The 15,092-nt window shown below is 39.1% G+C and overlaps 1 protein-coding gene across 4 annotated transcripts; it reads right to left on the minus strand.

The window, feature by feature from the left end:
• Positions 1–1,024: 1,024 nt before the first annotated feature.
• LOC106751909 lies at positions 1,025–15,030 on the minus strand. Of its 4 annotated transcripts, XM_014633170.1 has the most exons (10): positions 12,740–13,331; positions 4,449–4,614; positions 3,139–3,640; positions 2,752–2,974; positions 2,455–2,591; positions 2,161–2,370; positions 1,818–2,000; positions 1,592–1,720; positions 1,314–1,512; positions 1,025–1,227 (listed from the first exon to the last, which is right to left on the minus strand). In XM_014633170.1, the coding sequence occupies exons 3-10, from the start codon at positions 3,265–3,267 to the stop codon at positions 1,157–1,159; spliced, it is 1,281 nt and encodes a 426-aa protein (XP_014488656.1). In that variant the 5' UTR covers positions 3,268–3,640; positions 4,449–4,614; positions 12,740–13,331; the 3' UTR covers positions 1,025–1,156. The 4 variants fall into 4 exon arrangements, with proteins under 4 accessions (XP_014488656.1, XP_014488657.1, XP_014488655.1 ...); XM_014633171.1 differs by lacking the exon at positions 4,449–4,614; XM_014633169.1 differs by lacking the exon at positions 12,740–13,331 and having other exon boundaries at positions 4,449–6,122.
• Positions 15,031–15,092: the final 62 nt, after the last annotated feature.

A 15,092-nucleotide genomic window follows, 5' to 3' on the forward strand; every position in this document is an offset into this window, starting at 1 on the left:
TCACCGGCCTTTGCGTGATAGTTTTGCACACGACATCAACGTGGGTCGCCGGCCTTTGCGCGATAGTTTTTGCGGGACACCAACGTGGTGTTCCCGGACGGCATAGTGTTAAGTGTATTTTATGAATTCATGTTTTTTTCCGAAAGCATCTAACTTCACCTCGTCGAAAAAGTATATTTTTTGAAAATAATCGAAATAATGATATTTTTCTTTTTTTTTAAATTTGATAACTTTTGCAAACCCGCTGGAGAAATCTCTCTAATGATTTTCCCATCGAAACTATGAATTTCCAAGGAAAGAAGCGAGTTTTTCTCGCGAGTTAAAATTTTTTCTTTCCTTTTTCTCCGGAATATTTCGAATATAGACAATTTCTCGATTTTCGTAACCGTTCATTCTTCTTTTTCCCATTCGACCTATCGATGAAAAAAAAAGTTCAAGGGTAGATACAGTGTTCCAGCTGAGAGTTAATATTTTTGTACCATCTATTTATATATATGACGTTCTCTGCAATTTCGAGAACTCTACATTTTTTTACATCAGAAAGCACTCAGAGAAACGTAGTATTAGTTACAACGTGTATTGTTACATCCTATAAAATGTAGAAGAGTAGAAAACTTTTAGTAGTTGTACACTGCCGTTACTTGAAATATGAACATTTCTCTACATACTACATTACAACGGAAAAAGTGTTGGTAAACGACTGTGGACTTTGTACTTTCCAATAGTATTTCTGAAATACCTTCTTCGCTATATAGTATCCAGTTGTCGTTAGGGAATTACACGTCTAATTATCTTTCGAATTCTATCAATTGGATACACAATATTCATATATCCTAAACTAACGAATGTTTATGCGCATTACGAGTTATTGCTCGGCGTGATTACCGCATCTCCCAGACCACAATACACTCACAACTGCCGCACCGCACACATAGATATTAATTACAGACCTCCATTGAATGGTTCTGCTTTACGAGAAGCATGTACGTTTCGGGTTTCATCAAAGTTCCTTCCTCTATATACATAGAATTATAATATACTTAATTTATTATTATTTACAAATACACAGCTTCGTTAGACAGTGTACAAAATAACTTTTATACACGAGTTTTTTCTCCTTTTTTTTCTTTCCAGCGCTCGTTCATTCCTCTTCGAGTTAACCAAGATTTACACCGAGGCGCTTCGATCTCTCGTTCGGAATCCTTCTCTGAGCAATGTCACTTACATCTGCGCAACACGACAAAAAGATGGTATAAAATTCGCGAGTGAATTTATAATTAACGATCGTATTCAATCGTATGGCTTTAGCGCACCTGTTACTGCACCACGTTCCGGTTCCGTGGTAATGTCTCCGTTTAATGTGTCTAATAGTTTAACCTTGTTAATTTGCTGCTGAATATCGTTCACGGTCGCGAACATTATGCCAGTCGAGTTTTTCAGTCCGTTATATGTCTGTTCTAATTGCTTGAGCTTGCCGATTAATTCTATGTCCGTTGCACGCATCTCATTCACCTGTATCAACGATCATTCAGATTAGTAATAATTCCTGGTGTGCCGATCGATAAAATATAGCATATTTCTGACGATAAACCTTTTCTGACAGTTTTTGAACCGATGCCAGAACAGAGGCTTGCTCGGACATTTTAACGCATTCTCCTTGCAAAGACATCACCGTTGTGTTAATGGCCGCCGTTGCTTCTTGAAGTGAAACCAGTTTTTTCTGCAAAAAACAGATACAAGTGTAACGGGCGACATTTTACGGGCATACATATAATTACATTATGTATTTACATTAAGTTCACATAATGTGTACTTACGCGATCCTTGTTCTGATCATCGGCGACCCATTGCAGTTTGCTCGACAAAGTCTCGTTAATATGCGTCACATTATTCGTTAAATGCGATATCGTGGAATTCAGCTTGTCATTCTTAATTTGCATCTCATCGGTATTCACTATTTGGGGCTTCTGAGTAACGTTCGACAATTCTAATACGGTGTTCTAGAAATACACATACGTTCTCAAACTAACGTTGAAGCGTTTAATCAAGTAACTATCGTCATTTTATACCGAGTGTTTTCCATCTGATGACACACAAGTCAAAAACAAAATAACGACTTGTTAGAAAGCACTCGCTGTACCGATCGAAGGAGCATTTCACCTTAATACTGCTGATGTTTTGCTGTATAGCAGTCTGCGTATCCTGCACCCTCATGTTGGTTTCTTTCAGAAAATTCACCGTGGCCTTCAGGTCTCTTATTTGACTGCCGAATGTCGCGACGCTGCTGGAGAGCGCGGGCACGTTGGCCAACTCGGGCGCAGCTTGGAAACACTGCTGTACTTTGTGCAAGCTTTGCTGAACGTGCGCCAGCTGCGGAAACAACGCAGATACGAAAGACAAGTTATTATTTCTTTTTTTTCGATAACGCGAAATTACGGAGGTCGTTCGTTTCACCTGTATCGTAAAATTATTTATTTGCTGCTTGAGATCAGACAGTCTGGTGAAGATGATGGTCTGGTTATTCTGAAGATCCCTCGACAATGAGTGATACTTCTGCAAAGCATCCGGGACGCTTTCACTGCCCGCTATCACTGCAATTTCACGGGAGATTCGCAGGAAATTATTGACATTATAGAAAACATGAAAGCGTTACGAGATATCGTAACAATGTGAAAGGTTCTAATTAAAAACGTCTAGTTGTGTAATTTAATATGCACGAATGCCGATTCATGGGAAACGCCAGACCTGTACCTTGGTCTAATTCGGTTCGCAGAGTGGTAAGCTGCTGCCGAACGTCAATGAACAGCCATATTAAACTGGCGGTCGCTAATACAGAGGCGCACGCGAAAAAGGCACTACAAGCCTTAAGGAATCCAGGACAAGCGCGACCTCTCCTTCCCCTGCACTTACGACCACTTCTAGTGGAGACGTTCCAGTACTCCGAGCGGTCGTCGCTGCTATCTGTCAACAATTCCTAAAAAAAGGAGGGGATAAAAGTAAGCGCGCGACTCTCTTCACTCTTCTTCTCTGCTCGTATCGCTTCTATTCTACATCGTTGCCGAAACTGAAAAACTAGCGATCGATGTTTCTATTAAAAAAAAAAAAAAAAAGAAAGAAAAAAGCCGACTCTTCAATCACCTGGGAGCTGCGTTTGCCGGAGCTCCGGCGGGAAACAGCGTGTGCCGGTGCGAGAGCGTCGAGCTCCTTTCGCTTCTTCATCTTTTTCGTCGGCTGACGAAGCGGTACTGTCACCGCCACCGAGTCCATCTCAAGTAAGACCGAACCGCCTATCTTTCGGAATCTGCCCAGCACTCAAGTGCACGGTCGATCCGAGTAAGGTGATTCTCCTTCACTTCAACTCCTGAACACCGCGCGACCACCGCAAGTCTCGAAGATCGTCTTCCGATTGCGCCCGAGCATTTCTATCGTCCAGTAGTTGGCTCTTCCGCGGAATTGTGTCGATCAGCTCCGAAACGCTTCGCGTTCTATCTTCGTTCAATGTACCTTCCGTCTCTTGAAAACTGCTCGTCGTTTTCGTCAGCGGTTTAATCAATTCGGCGAATGCAATACCGCCAAATATCGTTGCTCATCGCAGGATTCAGCTTTCACTTCACCGAAGAAACAACAAGACCGTTCGCGACTGAAACCCATCGAGACGAGGAGTTTAGATAAAACACCGCTCATTCGGCAGAAGTCGCGGTTTTAGACAGTGGGTCAAGAACGACCAACATAAGAAGCGTCGTTAAGAAAACAGTAGAAATGATAAGACGTATCGGCTTATGCAAATTCCCCCGATAAGAATACTCGAATAAAAAATCAAGTTTCGTGTGGTGTTACACGTATAGTAAGCGAATCCGAGAGGATCGAGCGACCCGATCGATCGAATTTTAATGAATTTTCTCACTAACTCCGCTGCTACTTTCCATCTCGTTTACAAACATTCGATTCGAGACACTGTTAATTCAATTTGAGCAATTTGAGGATTCAAACTCTCGAATCGTCCAATTAGGTCGACGAGATGATATCAATGCGACGGACAATACACGTAGCGAGGAATATCCGAACTGCAACAGACGGACGCTTTCGTGTCTTAAAAATGTCGAAAAAACGAGAGCGAAACCGGTTCGAAATAGGGACCGACACCGTCTGCAGTTTTAATGAGGTTAATTTCGCAACTATACGATAAAATATACCTCGCACTTCGATCGTGTTTTCTTTTATTCGTTGCGAGGAGTATCCTTCTCATTAACAAATTATTCGCGTGTGTTCGCTATGTCAGAACCATCGAAAACTTATTTTTCCACAAAGAGCGCAACATTGGTGAGTTAATGTTTCAAGAACAACGGTTATCTCGAAAAGTACTTCATACGCTGATCGTCGCCGCGACTGTCGAGCGCACACGGATCATTTTCGCATCATGTTTTCGACCTGCGAGAATTTCAACTCACCGAGATCACAACACAAAATCAGCCCGATCTCTTGATTCTCATCAAATCAAACGAATCCCTGGAAACCGAACGCACGTTTGTCGCGATGAAAAAGCGACAGTTTCAGGTACGAAACATCGCATTGACGTATTCCTCACTGAGGCGCCTCTTATCAGCTCGCTGGTATCTACAGGTGAAAACATTCGAGTGTTTGCGGAGCTTATACATGTGTATAAGTTCACACAGACGTCTACAGCCGCACGCGCGATTATCACTCCACTGAATTGAACACACGTGACGAACGGGCGTAACGAGACGGTACACCTTTGTGACCGGTGGGCCGATGCACAGCTATCACGTTTCTAAAGTGAGAGAAACAACCGTGTCGAAATTGCTCAAGGGGGAAAGACGAAAAGTTGGACCAATAAGAGCAATCATCGACGAAATCCTTCCGAAGCTTTTCTTTTCTTCAAGAGTTCTTATTTTCGTGAAACTGTCCGGAATATACTGGAATATACTGAACTGGGACAAAAGTTCGTAGCGTTTTTCAATAAGTGGCGTTCGAACACGCGTGAATTCGTTTTACACATGGCTTTGAAACATATCACATGTATATATTCTGATATTTCCTACTCTGCGATTGGATGCTTTGGATTGTTGTGAATTTTAAATGTGTTTACATTAAAAATGGAAGAAAATAAAATACATTCTCGTTATTCAATGCTCTTTTATCTTTATTTTCCGAGAGAAGAAACAGTGTACAAAGGAAAAAAAAGATATGTGCCGCAGCTGAGAGTATTGTCGTACTGTTCTGTTCGCTTGGTTCAGAAGTGGCAATTTTGATCTGGAAGACGTTGCGAGAACGTTCCGACAGCCATTGATGATGACCAAATCGTAACGCTAATTGAAAGTAATCCACACGACACGAGACATCGCAGAAATACTTCACATATCTCGTATGAACATTGTGAGGCACTCGGATAAGTAAATCGCTACGGTATTTGGGTGGCTCATAATTTAATGGGAACAAATTTCATAGACCGCATTTCCATTAGCGATTCTCTGCTCAAATGAAAACAACTCATTTTTTTAAACGAACGATTAAGGGCGACGAAAAATGAATCATTTACAACAATGTTGAGAGAAAAGGGGAAAACGAAATGAGCCACCGTTCCAAAAGCCGGTCTGCATCCGAAGAGGGTGATGCTGTGTATGATGGGACTGGAAGGACATCGTGAGCTTCTTCCGTACATTGAATTCGGACAAGTATTATTCCCAATTGGACCGTCTGAAGGCAACAATCGATGAAAAACGTCCGGCCAATCGAAAAATATCCATCGGGACAACGACGGACCTCGTATCTCTTTGCAGACCCACAGAAATTGGCGTAACTTGACTGGGATGTCCTATCTCACTAGCTGTATTCATCTGACCTTTTACCTTCGGATTACCACTTATTCCGAGTCCCTACAAAATTCTCTTAATGGGAAGAACTTCAATTCCCTGCAACCTGTACAAAAACCATCTGGACTAGAAAGACGGTAAGTTCCGGGAAGATGGAATCATGAAGCTGTCTCAAAGATGGCGAAAAGTAGTGGAACAAAATATGTGGTTGAATAATTCTATAAAAAATGGACCAATCACAGTTGATTATTCTTCGATCGCAAAAAAAATAATCGACCGTGACTGATTAATTTTCTCCGGATTTATGGTTACGACTAAAATTTTCTTACTTGCAAAAGCCTTCACTTAATTTGGTAGTGGTGTAATTAATATGTATCTCTGTAGTATGTTGCCAAGATCTAAAATAATAGATTGATTTACATCTACAAAGTAAATCGAATTTTTACCTTAAAGACAATCCTAGATAAAATACTTAATAGGATAAAGGTAAATTAATGTTGCGTAAACTAATGCTTATAGTAGGTGTGCAAATTAATTCGGTGCCCTTGCATTTAACGTCCTGTAACTTTGATTTAAATTTGGAAAGAGGAAAAAGTCGAACGAGACCAAATCTGGAGAATACGGTGGATGTATAATTAATTCGTACTTCAGTTTGTATAATTTCGTCATTATAAACGCTGATATGTGGGCGGGTGCATTGTCCTGATGAAAGGAGATTTTCTCTTTGGCCAAATGCGGACGTTCGTTCTTGATTTCCATGTCCAAACGTTGTAATAACCCAGCATAATATTCTCCGGTGATTGTTTTATCCTTTTCCAGTTAGTCCACAAAAATTATCCCATAGGAATCGCAGAAAACTGTGGCTATCACCTTGCTAGCCGACAGAACTGCTTTCGCCTTTTTCGGAGGCGGTTCGTCCTTTGCAGTTCACTGCTTCGACTGTTCTTTTGTCTCCGGAGTGTAGTGGCGGGCCCAAGTTTCGTCCACAGTAATAAAACGCTGTAAAAAATCCCTTTCAGCGCGCTTGAAACGCTCAAGACACGATCGTGAAATGTCCAACCGATCTCGTTTTCGATCAACAGTGAGCAAATGCAACACCCAACGCGCGCTCAGCTTTCTCATATCTAATTCCTCGTGTAAAATGTTGTGCGTCCGTTCGTACCAGCAGCCTCTGCTATCTCTCTCAAGGTTAACCGACAATCGTCCATCACGATTCGGTGAACATAATCGATCATTTCATCCATTGCTGCGGTCGTCCAGAGAGTTCTTCGTCGAAAACGTTCCTTCTGCCACGTTTCAACTCAGCAACCCAGGTTTTCACAGTGGTAAATGAAGGAGCAGCATCTCTATACACTGAATTTAATTCAGCTTTAATTTTCGTAAGAGTTTTTTCCCACTCAAATGAAAGAATTTTATCACGACGCGATACTCCAATGTCTCCATTGTTGAAAAACTGTCATACAAAAGGCTGTAAGGAAACAAACTAATCGCTAGAATGATATCAAACTTAGCTCTTTGTGTTTCTTTCGGTATCATCTATTGAACAAGTATTGAAATTTCACTGAATTCTTGCTCTTTCTTGGTCAGGTCGGAAACTTTTCAATCTACTCTCGTATAACGCAAAAAGCTTAGTATGCGTTCTCTTGTTTTTGACGTTATCAAACAAGGGTAGTCAGAGCGAGTAGGATTCTTACGTCAAAGAAAAATAAGAATTTCAGTTACCACTGTTTTCATATTAAAAACGCTATGAATGATATCTGAGGGTGAAAAATAACTTGGTTCGGGTATTTATAGAAGTTACATAAGCTGTACAGGATACGCCAGCTAAATTGGGATTAAAGTTACGTTTTACTGTAAAAGTCGTTTATTAAATAATAAATGAAACTTACAAGAAATGGTTTGCATATTTCGTTTATGGAACACTTTCTATAAATTTTCACTCTATATAACCACCTCCAGCTTCGATCACCGCTTCAATCCTCGGCTGAGGCGAGAACATGCTCTCTGCATTTGATCTCGGTTTATGTCTGCGAATGCCTGTTAAATCGTGGTCCGTAAAGATGCCATATTAAGGTGTCTCGACTTATTACTGACTCTCTCAACAACGCTCCAAACGTAGTAGTCCAATGGGTCTGGAATATTTGGGGGCTAAAACGCTTTTGACCAAACCATATCGGCGTTGTCAGAGAGCCAGTTTTGAACCAAGTGGCTCGTGTAAGCGGGTGCGCCGCACTTGTACGGCCTTTCTGAGACTATATTCTCCATCCAGGGCTTTACTACCGTCGATAAAACCTGCATGTACTCCTCTTTCGTGACCGTTTCAAAGAAACGTTTCTTTTTCAAAGAAATAAGGCGACATGACGTTACTATCACTGGAGACGACGCCGAGCACGTGGACGTTCGCTGGAAACTTTGTCTTGGCTACAACAGGGACATCCTCGGGGTCTCGGGCAAGCCAACAGTCGTTCCTACGATTCACCTTGACATCCACCACAGTGAAGATCTTTTAGTCTGAAAAAAATCAGATGCTTTGTTCTTGAACGAGCACAGCAACAAGCGGCAGCAGGCAACTCTCTTGATCTTGGCGTCTTCCGAAAGCATTTGTCGCATTTTAATGACGTAAGATCTCAGGTCCTCCTCAGCAATTCTTCATATGATGGTATTACCCACATCCAAGATCGAAGCCAATTTTCGCAGCGATATCCCAGGAAATATCCCTTTGAAATCAAATCCTGGACTTTTTCCAATATCTCAGGGGTCCTTGACATCCTTTCACGTGAATGTTTCTTCCTTACCGGATCACAGGAACGTTCCTCGGATTGCTTATAAGCCGAAAACTTCTGAGCCACCCGGTAAACAGTCGATTTCGGATAACCGAAAAACCTCATAATCTCTGGCGTACGCCCAGCGCGAAGACTTTCGACAATCGCAATTCTTCGGTTAATCTCCGAACTTGTTTGTGTTGACTCGGCCATTTTTATTTCACGACTGCGTGTGCACTACTCTAACGCCAGCTAACGTTTACCCGGAAAGTAAAAGTTAGCGAGAAATTCAAATTTAAATTAGTCCCAATTTAGCTGACACACCCTGTATATGTAGTCATATAGTTCTCTTTCTTGTAATAACTCACGCGAATCGATGTCCAAACAAATGCAATTCCATCGTGTAACGATAAGTGGCATGATTATTGTAATATCGATGCTGGATAATCGACCACGACGGCTGACTTTTCTTCCCCCAATCTCTAATTAATAAATGGCGTAACTGTTATCTCGACAGATCTTCCATAGAGTCACAATATTTTTCAATTCTCAGCGCGAGTCACATGTCTCTCGAAAGATGAATGTCTTGCGACAATACAATAACGCGCAATGACAACGAAAGGAACGAGCATCAACAGACGCAAGTGTTCGTAACATTAGCAATCACTCTAACGATACCACGTCAATCAAGCCAGTCGCTGTTTAGAATGTGCGCTTCTGAATCGACAAGTGCAAAAATTTCATGTGCATGACGGCTCATTGTGATCTTATTAATTAATTAATACTTAGTATTCCGCGTCACACATAATCAAAATTTTACTTCCCGCGTTGCTTGCTACAAAAAATACCTGATTATTTCGAAGAAAAATATTGGTAAATATCGACCCAGCTTCAATGACTTTATAATCTTGACGTATGTTATCAAGGAGGTCTGAGTAACGTTCAAAAAGTTTTAGTCGTTGCTCATAGATAGAATGTTATTACACTAAGAAAAATAATTCTTCAAATAAAAGAAATATATTTTATTAAATATATATTTTTTTAAATTTTGATAAATATTTATTAGATTTAAGAAAAAATACCTAAATGTAAAATATTATTTTTTTAAATTTGTAAAATGATTTGTAAAATCATGAGTTTCTAGATTAAAAATATAATTTCTTCGATTTCAAATACTGTTATAAAAGAGAAAGCATATGATTTCTTTATAAGAAAAAAATGGATTTTTAAAATGTAAAAATTATGTTTAAGTAAATATTTGCTTGACTTAAAAGCAAGCAAATGCAAATAAATCATTCTGTAAATTTAAATGAATCATTTTCTGGTATTAAAAGAATCCTTTTTGTTTTAAATAAAAAGTTTCTTTTACTATTGAAAAATAATTTATTTAGATTTACAAAACGATTTATTTGTATAATATTTTGCTTCCTTCTAAAATAAATATTTTTTTAAACAAATTTTTTACATTAAAAATATCCATTTTCTTTTTCTCAAGAAATCATTTCTTTGTTTTCGTACATGAATATACAATATAAAACATTTGTCAGTCAAAACAATAATAATGCAATAGGTAAACGATGCAAGAGCCAGAGGTCTCAGGTTCGAATGTGGGCAGTAAATTTTGGTAAGTAAATTTTCAAAAATACAATTTAAATTGTACTAAGCAGCACGTGAAAGAATTAAAGTCCCATTTGCATTCACTTCTAAAGAAAAAAAACAAAAATATAATATAAATAGGAACTTAAACTTGACTTTAAAAGATTAGTAGTTAAAGTAGCTAGTAGTTAAAGAAATATTTTCTTCATATTAAAAAAATATTTCTTCTTCTTGATATCTCCTTTTTTCTACTTGAAAATTTATTTCTTCAAATAAACATTTTTTCAATCTAAACAAATATTTTTTTGGAACTAAGAAACATGTTTTTTATTCAATAAAATATATTAATTTTAATAAAATAATTATTTAGTTACGAGTATTCAAATAAATCATTTTCTTAAATCTAATGAAATCTGTTTGGTTTTAATAAATACTTGTTTTCAGCGTAGTGTTTGCGGGGAAGACCCCTCTAGTAAAACTAACCTAATCCTACTTTTTCATTTCTCTGTGTAAGAAGACTTGAAATAGAGAGAGAAAGAATAATCTAGTAGTGTTTTCAAATATATAACGCTCGTTAAATTATTTATGTAACGAATGGATAATGTTAGGTTAGTTTTATCGGAGAACTAAGCCCTTTCTCCGTAAACAGTTGTAGTGTTTGCAGAGTTTTAGTTAAATCAGTTTTAATCCATCTAATACCATCTAATAGGATCGAATTACGTATTCAATAGATAATGTAACAAATGAGTAAAAGTATTACCATTTTCTATGTATTTGTAATTCCTCGATAAATAAGTAATAGTAGTTGCCATTCTTCACGACTGGCGATGAAATATTATAAAATGCCTTTTAGGATGCCGTCACATGGACAATGAGCGAAACGAAAAAGACGTAGTGGGGAAGTGGCCGATCGAAATCATAATCATATTAATCCGTTCCGATCTCAAACGGCTCCATTCCTCATGGAGCACATTTTATGGAAAAAGATAGGGAATAGATGGGAAATTCTAACTTCAAACTTACAATAACTTTTATAAATTTCTTATAACTGCGTTCAAATCGTACAAATTCAGAATTTGTTATAGTTACATTTTTCTTATGGGATTATTCTTATTGTGGCTAAAATCAAGAAAATTTGACTCTATTTTGACAGATTTCCGGTTTTCCTGTGGGAAATCAGATTAATATGAATATACTGATCACCCCCTCACTATATCTTTTTCGTTCCGCTTTTTCATCGTTCACGTGACGGTACACATACAAAAAAACAAAAAGATAGGGTTGAATTAATTTTACTAAAGGTGAGGGGCGAAACTGGTGTAACAACCTATATCGGTAAGAATAGGATATAAGTATTGAGGATTTTTTATATAAACATCTTTTTTTAGCTTTTTAACAAACAAAAAACCACAATCTAAAACCTTCGAAAGATTATTCAGAAGGATGTCCTTGACAACATACGTCAAGGTCAAAGTCATCGAAGCTGGATATTTTTAACACACTTATCCGGACGGAGGAAGATCGATTCGAAATTCATCCGACAATCCATCATTAATGTCACCATCAGATTGCTCCCCTAAAATGAACTGAAATACTCGTGAAAAGTTGGGAGCGAATCTACGGAAAAAGAGTGCAATTCCAACCGGCGAGCCTAAATTCAGCATTTTTCCCCCGCACCACCGAAGCCTCGATATCAAATGAATATTGTATTTCCACATTCCCGATATATCGGAACAATACGTCATATTCGCTAAATTCGGAGCAATGAGAAACGCTAATAGGAGTCGCGACGGAGCGAGACGAGTATCGACGATATGTCAAATTGAAAATTCTAACGTATACGCGAGGACGCAGTATTAAAATATTTATTGTATTCGCGGTCAGAACGGTACAGTCACGTCCTCGTACGATAACTCTCGTGTGTAGGTAGTTTGCGACGATATAACCTCGCTATTCGCCACTGTTCTCTCTCGTATCAGCTCAGAGAGAGAGAAAGAGAAAGAGAGAGCTGTTCCTTATCGTGCGGATTAAAAATGGAGAAGAGAGCGGCGCGCGAATTTTCACATTCTCGTCGCGCATTCAATTCGATCGTCTCGCGCTGACATTGAACGCGACATTGAACGCAAATCATAAAAATCCGGTTCGAATTTCTCGCAAATGTGAAAATCCACGATCCATATTTCAGACTCGTTCTTATCGATAAAAGTATCTCTAAAAGTGGTAGGACCTGATTGGCTGAGAACGGCCACATCTGAGGCACTTTTATCGGCAAAAGTGAGTTTAGAATATGGACTTGTGTGTGTAATTGTCGGAAATATCTTATTAATTATCGAAATATCCTCCGTTATCTGACGAATCGTTATTCAACACTGATCTTGTTCACATTCATTTCTTCTTTTGTTCCTCTTTCTCCAGGGTATTCGGAATTCCCCCCGGCATTCATACGCGCAGCGAGAACACGATGTCCCGCATTGCAACCCGGTCAGAATGACGAAGAAGGGAGGAGAACGAGAGGAGGAGGAAGAAACGTACATGCAGAACTTGACCTACGAGGGGGATGAATTATAGAAGCGATTCTAATCGATTACTACACCGCGACGAAACGGACGGCAGCACGACGGCGTTTCGCTTTCCCGACGAAAGAATCCCGTCGGCCTAAAAAGGCGGAGACGACGATATTCGCGATCCGGCGCACACACAGACGTCTCAATCACACACGAAATCCCGAATTCGACGAAAATCGTCCACGTATCGCGACACTTGACCAGCTGCGCCGCCGTCTGATATCGACTGGCCGAGGGTTGGTAAACGACTGAGCACCGCTGGGGGGTTTCTCTGATAAGAACGCGCGCGACACATAGGGAATTTCAAATGACCGCCGTGTCGCGACGTTACGCAGATTTGATAAGCTTACCGGAGCTGTACGATCAGATTCTCGAAAATATTTCTGAAAAATATCGCATACAATTAAGATCCGTTTCAGGCTGCAAGGAAACGCCGTGCAGAACATTGTGAATTGCCCAAATTATCGTATGCGATATTTTTCACATATTTTCGAGAATTAAGACCCGAGGGGTTTGTGGTTAATCTCATTAACGAGCATCTTATATATTTCATACGTTCCGAACTTTGAAAGGGAAGTGTATTATTCGATGATACGAGCAGCAGTGAAATATCTTATATGCAATATTTAAAAGTACAATTATCACATAGTTTCTATTTTAATTTCACACAATGTATTTTAAGTAATTAAATTGGGACATATGATGAGCTTTTTCTTCTTTAAATGGACATATACACTGAATTTCCAGCGAAAAAAGATAGATGTTAACTTTTCCTCGTTTAATGTTTAAATCTTTTTCTTTCGTTTAAATGTTTCAATACAAAATATGCTAATTTCGCTGCGGCAAATAATAGTTAATACATCCAGTGAGCAAATTGATCGCAGACTGGATGCGGATTAGTAGCGAATTTGATCAGAATCCCGCACCAAAACCGCAGCCGTCTGTAGTCCACATTCAACTCAGTGACCGAGTCTGCTGATGGGCGATCCGAGCAGATTGAAATTATACAGAGTCTGCTGCGAAACTATACAGCAAGATCTGCTCGAATTACCTGTCAACAGGCTCCGCCGCATTTCTGGCAACCGTTTGGCAACATGATATGATAGAACAGGAACAGATCCTATGTTAGATTTGTCACCTTTCTGCCATTGGAAATATGTCACAAGCTCTGCTCGAAATCTGTTAGCATAGGTCTGGCTATCTGAGTATATATATGTGTGTAAAAATAATAAAGAAAGCTTCGGAAAAAAGGGATATATCAAAAAGTAAGACGAAATGTAATGTATTTATATTAAACACAAGTGGATTTAATTAGAACCTTTCATACTCTAATATTAACAGTTCAATTAATATCTACTTAAACACATATATTGCGCTTGCATTACAAATTAAAGTAACATTTACCTGATTTTATTGATATATCCATTTTCTTAATCTCCGCATACAGTATCGCCGCTAGCCAGGACAAAGCAATTAACCAGAATGTAATAAGTACAGCTGCCAACCACAAAGATATGACTCGAATATCTGACTTGTTGCATCCGCAGAAATTATCGTGTCTCGTTCTGGTCAAAGTTCTTGGTCTATGCCGTCTTTAAAGAAACAGAAATTAATGTTACAATTTTCTATATGAAAATATATAGAAAACGTTAAGATACAAATTGCACAGGAAGATTGTTTAAATTGCACACAAAATCTATCAAGAAATCTTATTATATGTTATTTACGTGCAATATATTCAAATTATTGTACAAACAAGCAGTACCGTTTGACTTTCTTCTTTTTAGGCGTTAGAATCAAGTCGGTACTGTCAGAATCGCTTTCCGACAGCAGGTTGAGCAAATTGATGGTCTCCTTGGGATTCGGCTTTTCCATTCTCGTCGAGAACATATACCGCATGTCATGAATTTCCCAAACTGTCGGTCAACCGTGACCGATGTGACAACATAACCTGTACAATTGTATTATTCGCCACGCACAAACTCTGTTAATTCTATCTTCTCTTAATCAGGCAGTCTCTCTTTGCACTTTCTAAGGGAAAATATTCCACACGCCGCATTAAGTCCATGTACTTCGTGAACTGGAAATGAAACGGAATGCAACTTAAAGTTACGCTTGTCACAATATAACCTGACGATACTGGTTTGTCATTTGGTCCGTTCTTTTTAGCTTCATTGCCGAACTAGTGCAATAAGTTAAAGGATACGTTCTCTTTGGACGCTCCAAGCGCTCACTTATGGAAAAACGCTACTAGCGTTATTTAGCGCAAAAGGCTGTTCGCGGAAGATGGTGCTAACAAAGGCAATCATGACGTCACTAGTGGTAGCGCACGTCATAAC

This window comes from Dinoponera quadriceps, unplaced genomic scaffold (genome assembly GCF_001313825.1).
Source record: "Dinoponera quadriceps isolate SergipeBrazil2010 unplaced genomic scaffold, ASM131382v1 scaffold316, whole genome shotgun sequence".
Classification (NCBI taxonomy): domain Eukaryota; kingdom Metazoa; phylum Arthropoda; class Insecta; order Hymenoptera; family Formicidae; genus Dinoponera; species Dinoponera quadriceps.

Excerpts from the sequence above, each read along its gene's own strand:
- LOC106751909 (XM_014633171.1), bottom strand. The coding sequence starts at position 3,267 with ATGGACTCGGTGGCGGTGACAGTACCGCTTCGTCAGCCGACGAAAAAG. Across the intron at positions 2,371-2,454 it reads TAAATAATTTTACGATACAG|CTGGCGCACGTTCAGCAAAG; the intron begins GTGAAACGAACG and ends TTGTTTCCGCAG. Across the intron at positions 1,228-1,313 it reads GGAACGTGGTGCAGTAACAG|ATGTAAGTGACATTGCTCAG; the intron begins GTGCGCTAAAGC and ends CGTGTTGCGCAG.